The sequence below is a fragment of the Pecten maximus genome, chromosome 6, assembly GCF_902652985.1.
Source record: "Pecten maximus chromosome 6, xPecMax1.1, whole genome shotgun sequence".
Taxonomy (NCBI): domain Eukaryota; kingdom Metazoa; phylum Mollusca; class Bivalvia; order Pectinida; family Pectinidae; genus Pecten; species Pecten maximus.
In genome coordinates, this window is record NC_047020.1 from 897807 (window position 1) to 917570 (window position 19764).

Sequence of the window (19764 nt, forward strand, 5' to 3'; positions counted from 1 at the left end):
CTGTTGTTGACTGTGTAATACTGTAACTGTTGTTGACTGTGTAATACTGTAACTGTTGTTGACTGTGTAATACTGTAACTGTTGTTGACTGTGTAATACTATTGCTGTTGTTGACTGTGTAATAATGTAACTGTTGTTGACTGTGTAATACTGTAACTGTTGTTGACTGTGTAATACTATAACTGTTGGTGACTGTGTAATACTATAACTGTTGTTGACTGTGTAATACTATTGCTGTTGTTGACTGTGTAATACTATAACTGTTGTTGACTGTGTAATACTATTGCTGTTGTTGACTGTGTAATACTATAACTGTTGTTGACTGTGTAATACTATTGCTGTTGTTGACTGTCTCATACTGTTACTGTAGTTGACTGTGTAATACTGTAACTGTTGTTGACTGTAATAATGTAACTGTTGTTGACTGTGTCATACTGTAACTGTTGTTGACTGTGTCATACTGTAACTGTTGTTGACTGTGTAATACCTTAACTGTTGTTGACTGTGTAATTCTGTAACTGTTGTTGACTGTGTAATACTGTAACTGTTGGTGACTGTGTAATACTGTAACTGTTGTTGACTGTGTCATACTGTAACTGTTGTTGACTGTGTAATACTGTAACTGTTGTTGACTGTGTAATACTGTAACTGTTGTTGACTGTGTAATACCTTAACTGTTGTTGACTGTGTAATTCTGTAACTGTTGTTGACTGTGTCATACTGTTACTATTGTTGACTGTGTCATACTGTAACTGTTGTTGACTGTGTCATACTGTAACTGTTGTTGACTGTGTAATACTGTAACTGTTGTTGACTGTGTAATACTGTAACTGTTGTTGACTGTGTCATACTGTAACTGTTGTTGACTGTGTCATACTGTAACTGTTGTTGACTGTGTCATACTGTAACTGTTGTTGACTGTGTAATACTGTTGTTGTTGACTGTGTCATACTGTAAATGTTGTTGACTGTGTAATACTATTGCAGGTGTTGTTTTGATGTCCCCTCAGTTCCTGTTGTATTTCCTGTTGTCTTGATGTCTCCTCAGTAACTGTTGTTTTCCTGTTGTTTTGATGTCCCCTCAGTTCCTGTTTGATTTCCTGTTGTTATTATGTCTCCTCAATTCCTTTATGTATATTCTTTTATTTGATGGTTTGGCATGTTTGTTGTTTTTTCTTTGATGTTTCCTCATGTTCTGTTGTTCCGTTTTTGTTTCTTCATTCCGATACGATTTAATTTGTATGTGGATTCTTTGGTCTTGTTAATAAGACGAGAGAAGTCGATATTGGTAAGACCCGCTACACATAGTTATGTTTTTGTTAATTAATTGCTACTGTCGTAACTGTGTCAGGTATAGATAATCCTTCTTACAGATCGATTTTATGACTTCAAGTCAGATATACACTGTAAACTATCATCGCAATGAGGGACACATACTGGGACACCAGTAATATACCAGACAGTGACACCAGTAATATACCAGACAGGGACACCAGTAATATACCAGACAGGGACACCAGTAATATACCACACAGGGACACCAGTAATATACCACACAGGGACACCAGTAATATACCAGACAGTTATACCAGTAATATACCAGACAGTTATACCAGTAATATACCAGACAGTGACACTAGTAATATACCAGACAGGGACACCAGTAATATACCACACAGGGACACCAGTAATATACCAGACAGTTACACCAGTAATATACTAGACAGTGACACCAGTAATATACCAGACAGGGACACCAGTAATATACCAGACAGTGACACCAGTAATATACCAGACAGTGACACCAGTAATATACCAGACAGTGACACCAGTAATATATCAGACAGTGACACCAGTAATATACCAGACAGGGACACCAGTAATATATCAGACAGGGACACCAGTAATATACCAGACACGGACACCAGTAATATACCAGACAGGGACACCAGTAATATACCAGACAGGGACACCGGTAATATACCAGACAGTGACACCAGTAATATACCAGACAGTTACACCAGTAATATACCAGACAGGGACACCAGTAATATATCAGACAGGGACATCAGTAATATACCAGACAGGGAGACCAGTAATATACCAGACAGTGACGCCAGTAATATACCAGACAGGGACACCAGTAATATACCAGACAGGGACACCAGTAATATACCAGACAGTGACACCGGTAACTAACTGTAGGGACGTACCCTGACAGAACAATGACTACAGTCGGGGAGAGTAAACCTGGTAATAGGTGGAGTCATGGAGACAGTAAACCTGTAACTAACTGTAGGGACGTACCCCGACAGAACAATGACTATAGTCGGGGAGAGGAAACCTGGTAAACCTGGTAATAGGTGGAGTCATGGAGACAGTAACCTGTAACTAACTGTAGGGACGTACCCCGACAGAACAATGACTATAGTCGGGGAGAGTAAACCTGGTAATAGGTGGAGTCATGGAGACAGTAAACCTGTAACTAACTGTAGGGACGTACCCCGACAGAACAATGACTATAGTCGGGGAGAGTAAACCTGGTAATAGGTGGAGTCATGGAGACAGTAAACCTGTAACTAACTGTAGGGACGTACCCCGACAGAACAATGACTATAGTCGGGGAGAGGAAACCTGGTAATAGGTGGAGTCATGGAGACAGTAAACCTGTAACTAACTGTAGGGGACGTACCCCGACAGAACAATGACTATAGTCGGGGAGAGTAAACCTGGTAATAGGTGGAGTCATGGAGACAGTAAACCTGTAACTAACTGTAGGGACGTACCCCGACAGAACAATGACTATAGTCGGGGAGAGTAAACCTGGTAATAGGTGGAGTCATGGAGACAGTAAACCTGTAACTAACTGTAGGGACGTACCCCGACAGAACAATGACTATAGTCGGGGAGAGTAAACCTGGTAATAGGTGTAGTCATGGAGACAGTAAACCTGTAACTAACTGTAGGGACGTACCCCGACAGAACAATGACTATAGTCGGGGAGAGTAAACCTGGTAATAGGTGGAGTCATGGAGACAGTAAACCTGTAACTAACTGTAGGGACGTACCCAGACAGAACAATGACTATAGTCGGGGAGAGTAAACCTGGTAATAGGTGGAGTCATGGAGACAGTAAACCTGTAACTAACTGTAGGGACGTACCCCGACAGAACAATGACTATAGTCGGGGAGAGTAAACCTGGTAATAGGTGGAGTCATGGAGACAGTAAACCTGTAACTAACTGTAGGGACGTACCCCGACAGAACAATGACTATAGTCGGGGAGAGTAAACCTGGTAATAGGTGGAGTCATGGAGACAGTAAACCTGTAACTAACTGTAGGGACGTACCCCGACAGAACAATGACTATAGTCGGGGAGAGGAAACCTGGTAATAGGTGTAGTCATGGAGACAGTAAACCTGTAACTAACTGTAGGGACGTACCCTGACAGAACAATGACTATAGTCGGGGAGAGTAAACCTGGTAATAGGTGGAGTCATGGAGACAGTAAACCTGTAACTAACTGTAGGGACGTACCCCGACAGAACAATGACTATAGTCGGGGAGAGTAAACCTGGTAATAGGTGTAGTCATGGAGACAGTAAACCTGTAACTAACTGTAGGGACGTACCCTGACAGAACAATGACTATAGTCGGGGAGAGTAAACCTGGTAATAGGTGTAGTCATGGAGACAGTAAACCTGTAACTAACTGTAGGGACGTACCCCGACAGAACAATGACTATAGTCGGGGAGAGTAAACCTGGTAATAGGTGGAGTCATGGAGACAGTAAACCTGTAACTAACTGTAGGGACGTACCCTGACAGAACAATGACTATAGTCGGGGAGAGTAAACCTGGTAATAGGTGGAGTCATGGAGACAGTAACCTGTAACTAACTGTAGGGACGTACCCCTGACAGAACAATGACTATAGTCGGGGAGAGTAAACCTGGTAATAGGTGGAGTCATGGAGACAGTAAACCTGTAACTAACTGTAGGGACGTACCCCGACAGAACAATGACTATAGTCGGGGAGAGTAAACCTGGTAATAGGTGGAGTCATGGAGACAGTAAACCTGTAACTAACTGTAGGGACGTACCCCGACAGAACAATGACTATAGTCGGGGGAGAGTAAACCTGGTAATAGGTGGAGTCATGGAGACAGTAAACCTGTAACTAACTGTAGGGACGTACCCCGACAGAACATGACTATAGTCGGGGAGAGTAAACCTGGTAATAGGTGTAGTCATGGAGACAGTAAACCTGTAACTAACTGTAGGGACGTACCCCGACAGAACAATGACTATAGTCGGGGAGAGTAAACCTGGTAATAGGTGGAGTCATGGAGACAGTAAACCTGTAACTAACTGTAGGGACGTACCCCGACAGAACAATGACTATAGTCGGGGAGAGTAAACCTGGTAATAGGTGGAGTCATGGAGACAGTAAACCTGTAACTAACTGTAGGGACGTACCCAGACAGAACAATGACTATAGTCGGGGAGAGTAAACCTGGTAATAGGTGTAGTCATGGAGACAGTAAACCTGTAACTAACTGTAGGGACGTACCCCGACAGAACAATGACTATAGTCGGGGAGAGTAAACCTGGTAATAGGTGGAGTCATGGAGACAGTAAACCTGTAACTAACTGTAGGGACGTACCCAGACAGAACAATGACTATAGTCGGGGAGAGTAAACCTGGTAATAGGTGGAGTCATGGAGACAGTAAACCTGTAACTAACTGTAGGGACGTACCCCGACAGAACAATGACTATAGTCGGGGAGAGTAAACCTGGTAATAGGTGGAGTCATGGAGACAGTAAACCTGTAACTAACTGTAGGGACGTACCCCGACAGAACAATGACTATAGTCGGGGAGAGTAAACCTGGTAATAGGTGGAGTCATGGAGACAGTAAACCTGTAACTAACTGTAGGGACGTACCCAGACAGAACAATGACTATAGTCGGGGAGAGTAAACCTGGTAATAGGTGGAGTCATGGAGACAGTAAACCTGTAACTAACTGTAGGGACGTACCCCGACAGAACAATGACTATAGTCGGGGAGAGTAAACCTGGTAATAGGTGGAGTCATGGAGACAGTAAACCTGTAACTAACTGTAGGGACGTACCCCGACAGAACAATGACTATAGTCGGGGAGAGTAAACCTGGTAATAGGTGGAGTCATGGAGACAGTAAACCTGTAACTAACTGTAGGGACGTACCCCGACAGAACAATGACTATAGTCGGGGAGAGTAAACCTGGTAATAGGTGTAGTCATGGAGACAGTAAACCTGTAACTAACTGTAGGGACGTACCCTGACAGAACAATGACTATAGTCGGGGAGAGGAAACCTGGTAATAGGTGGAGTCATGGAGACAGTAAACCTGTAACTAACTGTAGGGACGTACCCCTGACAGAACAATGACTATAGTCGGGGAGAGTAAACCTGGTAATAGGTGGAGTCATGGAGACAGTAAACCTGTAACTAACTGTAGGGACGTACCCTGACAGAACAATGACTATAGTCGGGGAGAGTAAACCTGGTAATAGGTGGAGTCATGGAGACAGTAAACCTGTAACTAACTGTAGGGACGTACCCTGACAGAACAATGACTATAGTCGGGGAGAGTAAACCTGGTAATAGGTGTAGTCATGGAGACAGTAAACCTGTAACTAACTGTAGGGACGTACCCTGACAGAACAATGACTATAGTCGGGGAGAGTAAACCTGGTAATAGGTGGAGTCATGGAGACAGTAAACCTGTAACTAACTGTAGGGACGTACCCCGACAGAACAATGACTATAGTCGGGGAGAGTAAACCTGGTAATAGGTGGAGTCATGGAGACAGTAAACCTGTAACTAACTGTAGGGACGTACCCTGACAGAACAATGACTATAGTCGGGGAGAGTAAACCTGGTAATAGGTGTAGTCATGGAGACAGTAAACCTGTAACTAACTGTAGGGACGTACCCCGACAGAACAATGACTATAGTCGGGGAGAGTAAACCTGGTAATAGGTGTAGTCATGGAGACAGTAAACCTGTAACTAACTGTAGGGACGTACCCCGACAGAACAATGACTATAGTCGGGGAGAGTAAACCTGGTAATAGGTGGAGTCATGGAGACAGTAAACCTGTAACTAACTGTAGGGACGTACCCCTGACAGAACAATGACTATAGTCGGGGAGAGTAAACCTGGTAATAGGTGTAGTCATGGAGACAGTAAACCTGTAACTAACTGTAGGGACGTACCCCGACAGAACAATGACTATAGTCGGGGAGAGTAAACCTGGTAATAGGTGGAGTCATGGAGACAGTAAACCTGTAACTAACTGTAGGGACGTACCCTGACAGAACAATGACTATAGTCGGGGAGAGTAAACCTGGTAATAGGTGTAGTCATGGAGACAGTAAACCTGTAACTAACTGTAGGGACGTACCCTGACAGAACAATGACTATAGTCGGGGAGAGTAAACCTGGTAATAGGTGGAGTCATGGAGACAGTAAACCTGTAACTAACTGTAGGGACGTACCCCGACAGAACAATGACTATAGTCGGGGAGAGTAAACCTGGTAATAGGTGTAGTCATGGAGACAGTAAACCTGTAACTAACTGTAGGGACGTACCCCGACAGAACAATGACTATAGTCGGGGAGAGTAAACCTGGTAATAGGTGGAGTCATGGAGACAGTAAACCTGTAACTAACTGTAGGGACGTACCCTGACAGAACAATGACTATAGTCGGGGAGAGTAAACCTGGTAATAGGTGGAGTCATGGAGACAGTAAACCTGTAACTAACTGTAGGGACGTACCCAGACAGAACAATGACTATAGTCGGGGAGAGTAAACCTGGTAATAGGTGGAGTCATGGAGACAGTAAACCTGTAACTAACTGTAGGGACGTACCCGACAGAACAATGACTATAGTCGGGGAGAGTAAACCTGGTAATAGGTGGAGTCATGGAGACAGTAAACCTGTAACTAACTGTAGGGACGTACCCCTGACAGAACAATGACTATAGTCGGGGAGAGTAAACCTGGTAATAGGTGGAGTCATGGAGACAGTAAACCTGTAACTAACTGTAGGGACGTACCCCTGACAGAACAATGACTATAGTCGGGGAGAGTAAACCTGGTAATAGGTGGAGTCATGGAGACAGTAAACCTGTAACTAACTGTAGGGACGTACCCAGACAGAACAATGACTATAGTCGGGGAGAGTAAACCTGGTAATAGGTGGAGTCATGGAGACAGTAAACCTGTAACTAACTGTAGGGACGTACCCCTGACAGAACAATGACTATAGTCGGGGAGAGTAAACCTGGTAATAGGTGTAGTCATGGAGACAGTAAACCTGTAACTAACTGTAGGGACGTACCCCCGACAGAACAATGACTATAGTCGGGGAGAGTAAACCTGGTAATAGGTGGAGTCATGGAGACAGTAAACCTGTAACTAACTGTAGGGACGTACCCCGACAGAACAATGACTATAGTCGGGGAGAGTAAACCTGGTAATAGGTGGAGTCATGGAGACAGTAAACCTGTAACTAACTGTAGGGACGTACCCCGACAGAACAATGACTATAGTCGGGGAGAGTAAACCTGGTAATAGGTGGAGTCATGGAGACAGTAAACCTGTAACTAACTGTAGGGACGTACCCTGACAGAACAATGACTATAGTCGGGGAGAGTAAACCTGGTAATAGGTGGAGTCATGGAGACAGTAAACCTGTAACTAACTGTAGGGACGTACCCCGACAGAACAATGACTATAGTCGGGGAGAGTAAACCTGGTAATAGGTGTAGTCATGGAGACAGTAAACCTGTAACTAACTGTAGGGACGTACCCCGACAGAACAATGACTATAGTCGGGGAGAGTAAACCTGGTAATAGGTGGAGTCATGGAGACAGTAAACCTGTAACTAACTGTAGGGACGTACCCCGACAGAACAATGACTATAGTCGGGGAGAGTAAACCTGGTAATAGGTGGAGTCATGGAGACAGTAAACCTGTAACTAACTGTAGGGACGTACCCCGACAGAACAATGACTATAGTCGGGGAGAGTAAACCTGGTAATAGGTGTAGTCATGGAGACAGTAAACCTGTAACTAACTGTAGGGACGTACCCCGACAGAACAATGACTATAGTCGGGGAGAGTAAACCTGGTAATAGGTGGAGTCATGGAGACAGTAAACCTGTAACTAACTGTAGGGACGTACCCCGACAGAACAATGACTATAGTCGGGGAGAGTAAACCTGGTAATAGGTGGAGTCATGGAGACAGTAAACCTGTAACTAACTGTAGGGACGTACCCGACAGAACAATGACTATAGTCGGGGAGAGTAAACCTGGTAATAGGTGGAGTCATGGAGACAGTAAACCTGTAACTAACTGTAGGGACGTACCCTGACAGAACAATGACTATAGTCGGGGAGAGTAAACCTGGTAATAGGTGGAGTCATGGAGACAGTAAACCTGTAACTAACTGTAGGGACGTACCCCGACAGAACAATGACTATAGTCGGGGAGAGTAAACCTGGTAATAGGTGGAGTCATGGAGACAGTAAACCTGTAACTAACTGTAGGGACGTACCCCGACAGAACAATGACTATAGTCGGGGAGAGGAAACCTGGTAATAGGTGTAGTCATGGAGACAGTAAACCTGTAACTAACTGTAGGGACGTACCCCGACAGAACAATGACTATAGTCGGGGAGAGTAAACCTGGTAATAGGTGTAGTCATGGAGACAGTAAACCTGTAACTAACTGTAGGGACGTACCCCGACAGAACAATGACTATAGTCGGGGAGAGTAAACCTGGTAATAGGTGTAGTCATGGAGACAGTAAACCTGTAACTAACTGTAGGGACGTACCCTGACAGAACAATGACTATAGTCGGGGAGAGTAAACCTGTAACTAACTGTAGGGACGTACCCCGACAGAACAATGACTATAGTCGGGGAGAGTAAACCTGGTAATAGGTGGAGTCATGGAGACAGTAAACCTGTAACTAACTGTAGGGACGTACCCAGACAGAACAATGACTATAGTCGGGGAGAGTAAACCTGGTAATAGGTGGAGTCATGGAGACAGTAAACCTGTAACTAACTGTAGGGACGTACCCTGACAGAACAATGACTATAGTCGGGGAGAGTAAACCTGGTAATAGGTGTAGTCATGGAGACAGTAAACCTGTAACTAACTGTAGGGACGTACCCCGACAGAACAATGACTATAGTCGGGGAGAGGAAACCTGGTAATAGGTGTAGTCATGGAGACAGTAAACCTGTAACTAACTGTAGGGACGTACCCCGACAGAACAATGACTATAGTCGGGGAGAGTAAACCTGGTAATAGGTGTAGTCATGGAGACAGTAAACCTGTAACTAACTGTAGGGACGTACCCCGACAGAACAATGACTATAGTCGGGGAGAGTAAACCTGGTAATAGGTGGAGTCATGGAGACAGTAAACCTGTAACTAACTGTAGGGACGTACCCCGACAGAACAATGACTATAGTCGGGGAGAGTAAACCTGGTAATAGGTGGAGTCATGGAGACAGTAAACCTGTAACTAACTGTAGGGACGTACCCTGACAGAACAATGACTATAGTCGGGGAGAGTAAACCTGGTAATAGGTGTAGTCATGGAGACAGTAAACCTGTAACTAACTGTAGGGACGTACCCTGACAGAACAATGACTATAGTCGGGGAGAGTAAACCTGGTAATAGGTGGAGTCATGGAGACAGTAAACCTGTAACTAACTGTAGGGACGTACCCAGACAGAACAATGACTATAGTCGGGGAGAGTAAACCTGGTAATAGGTGGAGTCATGGAGACAGTAAACCTGTAACTAACTGTAGGGACGTACCCCGACAGAACAATGACTATAGTCGGGGAGAGTAAACCTGGTAATAGGTGTAGTCATGGAGACAGTAAACCTGTAACTAACTGTAGGGACGTACCCTGACAGAACAATGACTATAGTCGGGGAGAGGAAACCTGGTAATAGGTGGAGTCATGGAGACAGTAAACCTGTAACTAACTGTAGGGACGTACCCCGACAGAACAATGACTATAGTCGGGGAGAGTAAACCTGGTAATAGGTGTAGTCATGGAGACAGTAAACCTGTAACTAACTGTAGGGACGTACCCTGACAGAACAATGACTATAGTCGGGGAGAGTAAACCTGGTAATAGGTGGAGTCATGGAGACAGTAAACCTGTAACTAACTGTAGGGACGTACCCCGACAGAACAATGACTATAGTCGGGGAGAGTAAACCTGGTAATAGGTGGAGTCATGGAGACAGTAAACCTGTAACTAACTGTAGGGACGTACCCCGACAGAACAATGACTATAGTCGGGGAGAGTAAACCTGGTAATAGGTGGAGTCATGGAGACAGTAAACCTGTAACTAACTGTAGGGACGTACCCCGACAGAACAATGACTATAGTCGGGGAGAGTAAACCTGGTAATAGGTGGAGTCATGTAGACAGTAAACCTGTAACTAACTGTAGGGACGTACCCCGACAGAACAATGACTATAGTCGGGGAGAGTAAACCTGGTAATAGGTGGAGTCATGGAGACAGTAAACCTGTAACTAACTGTAGGGACGTACCCAGACAGAACAATGACTATAGTCGGGGAGAGTAAACCTGGTAATAGGTGTAGTCATGGAGACAGTAAACCTGTAACTAACTGTAGGGACGTACCCCGACAGAACAATGACTATAGTCGGGGAGAGTAAACCTGGTAATAGGTGTAGTCATGGAGACAGTAAACCTGTAACTAACTGTAGGGACGTACCCCGACAGAACAATGACTATAGTCGGGGAGAGTAAACCTGGTAATAGGTGGAGTCATGGAGACAGTAAACCTGTAACTAACTGTAGGGACGTACCCCGACAGAACAATGACTATAGTCGGGGAGAGTAAACCTGGTAATAGGTGGAGTCATGGAGACAGTAAACCTGTAACTAACTGTAGGGACGTACCCAGACAGAACAATGACTATAGTCGGGGAGAGTAAACCTGGTAATAGGTGGAGTCATGGAGACAGTAAACCTGTAACTAACTGTAGGGACGTACCCTGACAGAACAATGACTATAGTCGGGGAGAGTAAACCTGGTAATAGGTGGAGTCATGGAGACAGTAAACCTGTAACTAACTGTAGGGACGTACCCCGACAGAACAATGACTATAGTCGGGGAGAGTAAACCTGGTAATAGGTGTAGTCATGGAGACAGTAAACCTGTAACTAACTGTAGGGACGTACCCCGACAGAACAATGACTATAGTCGGGGAGAGTAAACCTGGTAATAGGTGTAGTCATGGAGACAGTAAACCTGTAACTAACTGTAGGGACGTACCCCGACAGAACAATGACTATAGTCGGGGAGAGTAAACCTGGTAATAGGTGGAGTCATGTAGGCGTTGAGCCAATAGCTAGCTACTACATTTACCTACATTTACCTACTACATTTACCTATGTACGTGCGGATTCCCTCACCGCTTTACCTGTCGTGTAATACAGATATTTGTTTTTACCCCTGAATCAGTATAGCGGATATGTAGCTACAGTGTAGGTGGTGCTGTCAGCTATTTACCTGCGATATGTACATCCACTTGATATATATATAGATTTATCGATCGTCGCCAATGCGACTATATAGCACATCCCTGTTGCTTGATGATAATTTTTCTGTCACGGTTAGTGTCTGTTCTACCGGGGCTAATTGAAATATTTTTTTGTGTTTTCTTGGAATTTAACCGAAAATGTCAGCGTACAACTGTTACATGGCCTACATTCCTCCGTATTATGGCCGGGACAACCACAGCTTCCAAAGACCTTACTCTGGTCCTCAACAAGACGGTAAGAAGCAATAAATCAGGAGAGATGATTTTTTTTCTATAATATGTAGTGAATTTCTGGTTTAGTAGTATTTTAGTTATTAGGTATACATAAACAGAGACTGTTTCACTTCTAACCCAATACTCCAGGTAACAAAAGTTAGTTAACATTTGGAGATACACCTGTATTTAGGTGATGCTTTAGACCGTTATTCTTTCACTGTAGCTCATATGTAAATGTCGGTCAAATTAATGTTGCCTACAGCTATTCCGCTCATAAGTGTAACAGTTCAATTACTCTGTGTGATACATTGTCGTGAATCCGTGACATTCGCAATCTTTATAAAACTCGCATGAAATAATCAACATAATACAGTAATATATAATAATATAGTTTAGATATATCCTAAGGTAATCCATATAAAACCACATCAATATCTAGGTTACCTGTTGGTAACCCCTATATAACTACATCGATATCTAGGTTACCTGTTGGTAACCCATATATAACTACATCAATATCTAGGTTACCTGTTGGTAACCCCTATATAACTACATCGATATCTAGGTTACCTGTTGGTAACCCATATATAACTACATCAATATCTAGGTTACCTGTTGGTAACCCCTATATAACTACATCAATATCTAGGTAACCTGTTGGTAACACATATATAACTACATCAATATCTAGGTTACCTGTTGGTAACACATATATAACTACATCAATATCTAGGTTACCTGTTGGTAACCCCTATATAACTACATCAATATCTAGGTTACCTGTTGGTAACCCCTATATAACTACATCAATATCTAGGTTACCTGTTGGTAACCCCTATATAACTACATCAATATCTAGGTTACCCGTTGGTGACCCATATATAACTACATCAATATCTAGGTTACCCGTTGGTGACCCATATATAACTACATCAATATCTAGGTTACCTGTTGGTAACCCATATATAACTACATCAATATGTAGGTTACCTGTTGGTAACCCCTATATAACTACATCAATATCTAGGTTACCCGTTGGTGACCCATATATAACTACATCAATATCTAGGTTACCTGTTGGTAACCCCTATATAACTACATAAATATCTAGGTTACCTGTTGGTAACCCATTTATAACTGCATCAATATCTAGGATACCTGTTGGTAACCCATATACAGTCGAACCGTGACTTAATTTGAAATCGGATATATTGAAATATCGTTTAATTTGAAGTGAAATAAAATCCCCGTCCAAATGCCTTCTTTGTCTTTGTATTGTTTCATCGGTTATTTTGAAATCGGTTTATTTGAAATATCGCTTTATTTGAAAGGAAATTATTGCCCCTGGCAATGCTAAACCATTGTTTATGTATTGCTTAAATTGAAAGTCGCCACGACCGGCTTAGATTATATAATTACCGGCCGTTACGGTACGTGCGTCCGATCAATAGATAGGTAAAAATGAAATTCTGATTTACACAATACAAATAAATTGTGACTTTTAATCATTAAATGCGTTCGTTATAAGCTTGAATCTGTATTTGTTTACGAATATACCTTGAGGGACACAGCTTATTTTGGCTTCTGCTACATATATCCATCGAAATTGACTCTCATTCAACTACACGCGAGACAATTACAAATGACGAGGCCATTCTTAGGGATTCGACAGAAAATGATAACAACGTAACCAGAACAGTGATATTGACAACGACCCTCAAACAATTCGTGAACATCCATCTATCATCGACGCACATGTCCGATTTCAGACGGTAGTTTCTTGGAAAGTAGCCCGGATGTACCGGAAACTGTTTTCACGTGTGTCCGCGAACTCAACAAAAACAAACAACAGTGGAAGACTTCTCCCGTCGAACTTAACATTATTTTTAATAAACTGTGAAACTATTATCATTTTGGAACCGATTGTAAATACTAACTAAGTAAAATCAACTATATTGAACAATGGTGTACATGTGTTGTTTGACGTAGCGCGGTACTGAAATATGTCGGCAAAAGGCTGGATCCCGGTTATATTGAAAACCTGTTAATTTGAAGTATTTTTCCATTCCCCGAGGATTTCAATATAACCGGGTTCGACTGTATAACTACATAAATATCTAGGTTACCTGTTGGTAACCCATATATAACTACATCAATATCTAGGTTACCTATTGGTAACCCCTATATAACTACATCAATATCTACGTTACCTGTTGGTAACCCCTATATAACCACATCAATATCTAGGTTACCTGTTGGTAACCCATATATAACTACATCAATATCTAGGTTACCTGTTGGTAATCCATATTCAACTACATCAATATCTAGGTTACCTGTTGGTAACCCCTATATAACTACATCAATATCTAGGTTACCTGTTGGTAACCCATATATAGCTACATCAATATCTAAGTTACCTGTTGGTAACCCATATATAACTACATCAATATCTAGGTTAGCTGTTGGTAACCCATATATAGCTACATCAATATCTAGGTTACTGTTGGTAATCCATATATAACTACATCAATATCTAGGTTACCTGTTGGTAACCCATATATAACTACATCAATATCTAGGTTACCTGTTGGTAACCCATATATAACTACATCAATATCTAGGTAACTTGTTGGTAACCCATTTATAACTACATCAATATCTAGGTAACCTGTTGGTAACCCCTATATAACTACATCAATATCTAGGTTACCTGTTGGTAACCCCTATATAACTACATCAATATCTAGGTTACCTGTTGGTAACCCCTATATAACTACATCAATATCTAGGTAACCTGTTGGTAACCCCTATATAGCTACATCAATATCTAGGTTACCTGTTGGTAACCCTTATATAACTACATCAATATCTAGGTTACTTGTTCCTAACCCCTATATAACTACATCAATATCTAGGTTACCTGTTGGTAACCCATATATAACTACATCGATATCTAGGTTACCTGTTGGTAACCCCTATATAACTACATCAATATCTAGGTTACCTGTTGGTAACCCCTATATAACTACATCAATATCTAGGTTACCTGTTGGTAACCCATATATAACTATATCAATATCTAGGTTACCTGTTGGTAACCCCTATATAACTACATCGATATCTAGGTTACCTGTTGGTAACCCATATATAACTACATCAATATGTAGGTTACCTGTTGGTAACCCATATGTAACTACATCAATATCTAGGTTACCTGTTGGTAACCCATTTATAACTACGTCAATATCTAGGTTTCCTGTTGGTAACCCATTTATAACTACATCAATATCTAGGTTACGTGTTGGTAACTCATTTATAACTACATCAATATCTAGGTTACCTGTTGGTAACCCATTTATAACTACATCAATATCTAGGTTACCTGTTGGTAACCCATATATAACTACATCAATATCTAGGTTACCTGTTGGTTACCCATATATAACTACATCAATATCTAGGTTACCTGTTGGTAACCCCTATATCACTACATCAATATCTAGGTTACCTATTGGTAACCCCTATATAACTACATCAATATCTAGGTTACCTGTTGGTAACCCATATATAACTACATCAATATGTAGGTTACCTGTTGGTAACCCATATATAACTACATCAATATGTAGGTTACCTGTTGGTAACCCATATATAACTACATCAATATCTAGGTTACTTGTTGGTAACCCATATATAACTACATCAATATCTAGGTTACCTGTTGGTAACCCATATATAACTACATCAATATGTAGGTTACCTGTTGGTTACCCATTTATAACTACATCAATATCTAGGTTACTTGTTGGTAACCCATTTATAACTACATCAATATCTAGGTTACCTGTTGGTAACCCCTATATAACTACACCAATATCTAGGTTACCTGTTGGTAACCCATATATAGCTACATCAATATCTAGGTTACCTTTTGGTAACCCCTATATAACTACACCAATATCTAGGTTACCTGTTGGTAACCCATTTATAACTACATCAATATCTAGGTTACCTTTTGGTAACCCCTATATAACTACATCAATATCTAGGTTACCTGTTGGTAACACATATATAACTACATCAATATCTAGGTTACCTGTTGGTAACCCATTTATAACTACATCAATATCTAGGTTACCTGTTGGTAACCCCTATATAACTACATCAATATCTAGGTTACCTGTTGGTAACCCCTATATAACTACATCAATATCTAGGTTACCTATTGGTAACACATATATAACTACATCAATATCTAGGTTACCTGTTGGTAACCATTTATAACTACATCAATATCTAGGTTACCTGTTGGTAACACATATATAACTACATCAATATCTAGGTTACCTGTTGGTAACCCATATGTAACTACATCAATATCTAGGTTACCTGTTGGTAACCCATATATAACTACATCAATATCTAGGTTACCTGTTGGTAACCCATATATAACTACATCAATATCTAGGTTACCTGTTGGTAACCATATATAACTACATCAATATCTAGGTTACCCGTTGGTGACCCATATATAACTACATCAATATCTAGGTTACCTGTTCCTAACCCATATAACTACATCAATATCTAGGTTACCTGTTGGTAACCCCTATATAACCACATCGATATCTAGGTTACCTATTGGTAACCCATATATAACTACATCAATATCTAGGTTACCTGTTGGTTACCCCTATATAACTACATCAATATCTAGGTTACCTGTTGGTAACACATATATAACTACATCAATATCTAGGTTACCAGTTTGTAACCCCTATATAACTACATCAATATCTAGGTTACCTGTTGGTAACACATATATAACTACATCAATATCTAGGTTACCTGTTGGTTACCCATATATAACTACATCAATATCTAGGTTACCTGTTGGTTACCCCTATATAACTACATCAATATCTAGGTTACCTGTTGGTTACCCCTATATAACTACACCAATATCTAGGTTACCTGTTGGTTACCCATATATAACTACATCAATATCTAGGTTACTCTAAATGAGGATAGACAGGTGAGACAAATCAGATAATATCACGTACTCTAAATGAGGATAGACAGGTGTGACAAATCAGATAATATCACGTACTCTAAATGAGGATAGACAGGTGTGACAAATCAGGTAATGTCACGTAAAAGATTTCGGAATCAATGTTAATATTGAGTAGATCATCCTTTATATTTAATGGTGCTTGTATCGGTATTTCATGTTAAATTAATAACCTAAAATATCATTCTGTGAAAGAATTATTCTATAATTTTACAGTATTAAATTACAATAGATTTCATTTCAACAAATTTTATTGACAAATATGATGGAATATAGTCAATTGGATTGAATAACAGGCTATGCCTATGTAAATTCTCTCCCTAATGTAGGTGACAGGATAAATGGACAATGTAATTATGTGAAATTTAAAGATATCAATTAGATATGTTAATTATTTTATATTTACCGGTATATTTGAAATGAAAAATTACAAGGAAAGAAAAAAGAAAGAACATAACATATATACATTATTATATGAATAAAGGGAGGCAACTCAGTGTTTAATTAAAAGGAATAACATAAATATTCATCCACACTTCACACACATCCAGGACACATTAAGATAATGATATTCATATTTCATATATACATAAATATACAAGGAAGTGTATTATGTACAATAACCATAAAGTAAACACTGACCCAAAAGTCCATGTGCTTTTATGCACAGGGTAGTGTTACCAATAGCTGGTACCAATATATAAATATTATAGTTTGCATATATGTATTTACACTGTGAGAACAAGACAAGACAGACTGGTAAACAAAACAAACACAGAAAACAAAGACAGACAAAAGACATGTAACATGCTCAGCCAGAGACATTCAATGTCTTAGTCATATAAGAAACAGGGAGAACAGTTGCAAAATGCAAAAGGTACCCTAATTATTACATGAAGAATAGGACTTTAAAAGCTATAAGTCAAGACTATATTTATGTAGTTAGATCATGTAAAGATTAAAACGCCTGGATTTACCAATAAATAAATATACATCTTTAAGTATCTGCTTGTTAATAACTCCATCACAATCAGGACAACCTCTGAGAAAGATATTTACATCAGTATGATTATGATTTCCATAAGTATTGACAGAATTTAAAAGTGTACGTCTAAGATCGATATATTTTGGACACTCAAGAAAATAATGATGAACTGATTCATATTCAAAGGAACAAGTACAATAAGGGTTGTTAGTTAAGTGGTCGTTAAACAGATCAAAATTTAAATTACTGCAAAAATTTCTATCACCATCAGACTTAAAAATTAAAGCTGATTCACTATCAGTAACAGTATTGTTGTTTAGTTTGTGTTTGAAGGTTGTAATAGAGGGGGAGTTAAATAGATCATTTTCAGTGTTTGCATTGCGACACATTAGAGGAAAGAAACTGTCAAAATAGCTGTTAGTCCTGCAGATTGGTGGATTAAAGAGCCTTGTTTGTCTGAGATTGTGAGGATTTTTATTTTGATTGTTAATAAAAGGAATTAGGACATTCTGTAAGTAGTCAGGTGACAGCCCATTCATTATTTTGTACATCATTATGTGTTTATGTCTATTTCTTCTTGATGATAGAGTTTCCCAACCAAGTTCATTATAAAGTGTATTGTGTGAAGTCCCTGATCTTAGCCCTGTTATGATTCTGGCTACTTCTAACTGGACGGATTCTAGGAGTTCCTCAGATTGTTGAGTGCAGTTATCCCATACTATGTCTGCATATTCCAAAATTGGCCTAATAAATGCTATATAAATGTTGATTAGTGTTTTACGGCTTACTTTAGTTTTAATGTATCGGAGAATGTTTAATCTACTATAAGCTTTTTCATAAATATTTAAAATGTGTTGTTTCCAGGATGCGTCATCTTTAAAAGTCAATCCTAAGTGTTTATGGTCTGGTGTGTCAATGATTGGGCTGTCTTGGAATGTTATTGGGGGGTGATTTTTGTTATGTTTTCTAGAGAAAATTACAGATTTGGTTTTATTGGGGTTAAATTTTATGTCCCACGTGGCTGCCCATTCCCCAATGTTAGAGAGATCATTAGTAAGACTTTGTGCTGCTTGTACTGGATTTTCATCTATTATAACATATAATGATGTGTCATCTGCAAATAGTTTGATATTAGTAGTGATGTTGTCAGTTACATCATTTATATAAAGAAGGAAAAGGAATGGTCCAAGATAGATTAGGTATATAATTATAACAGTATCTTTCTACAACACATATAAACGTCATAGTTATTGTATATAACAATTTCGTGTGTAAAATTATTTATCTGTAACAATATCTTAATTAATATTTACAGACAAATGGCAAACATTTAATATCCCTGTATTAACTGTCCGTATTTATCATATTTATACTCCCACACATATATAAGGTAGACATGTGATGTCCCTGTATTAACTGTCCGTATTTATCATATTTATACTCCAACACATATATAAAGTAGACATCTGATGTCCCGTATTAACTGTCCGTATTTATCATATTTATACTCCCACACATATATAAGGTAGACATTTAATATCCCTGTATTAACTGTCCGTATTTATCATATTTATACTCCCACACATATATAAGGTAGACATGTGATTTCCCGGTATTAACTGTCCGTATTTATCATATTTATACTCCCACACATATATAAGGTAGACATCTGATGTCCCTGTATTAACTGTCCGTATTTATCATATTTATACTCCCACACATATATAAGATAGACATTTAATATCCCTGTATTAACTGTCTGTATTTATCATATTTATACTCCCACACATATATAAGGTAGACATGTGATGTCCCTG

General features: G+C 40.0%; 1 protein-coding gene across 1 annotated transcript in view; it reads left to right on the forward strand.

Annotated features, from left to right (window-relative positions):
• Window positions 1-11795: 11795 nt before the first annotated feature.
• LOC117328681 (thyrotroph embryonic factor-like) overlaps window positions 11796-19764 on the forward strand; it is a 36070-nt gene continuing 28101 nt past the window's right edge. The window contains exon 1 of the mRNA XM_033886135.1: window positions 11796-11907. Within this exon, the coding sequence (XP_033742026.1) occupies window positions 11811-11907 (97 nt within the window). The 5' untranslated portion in view covers window positions 11796-11810. The remainder of the gene's footprint in view (window positions 11908-19764) is intronic.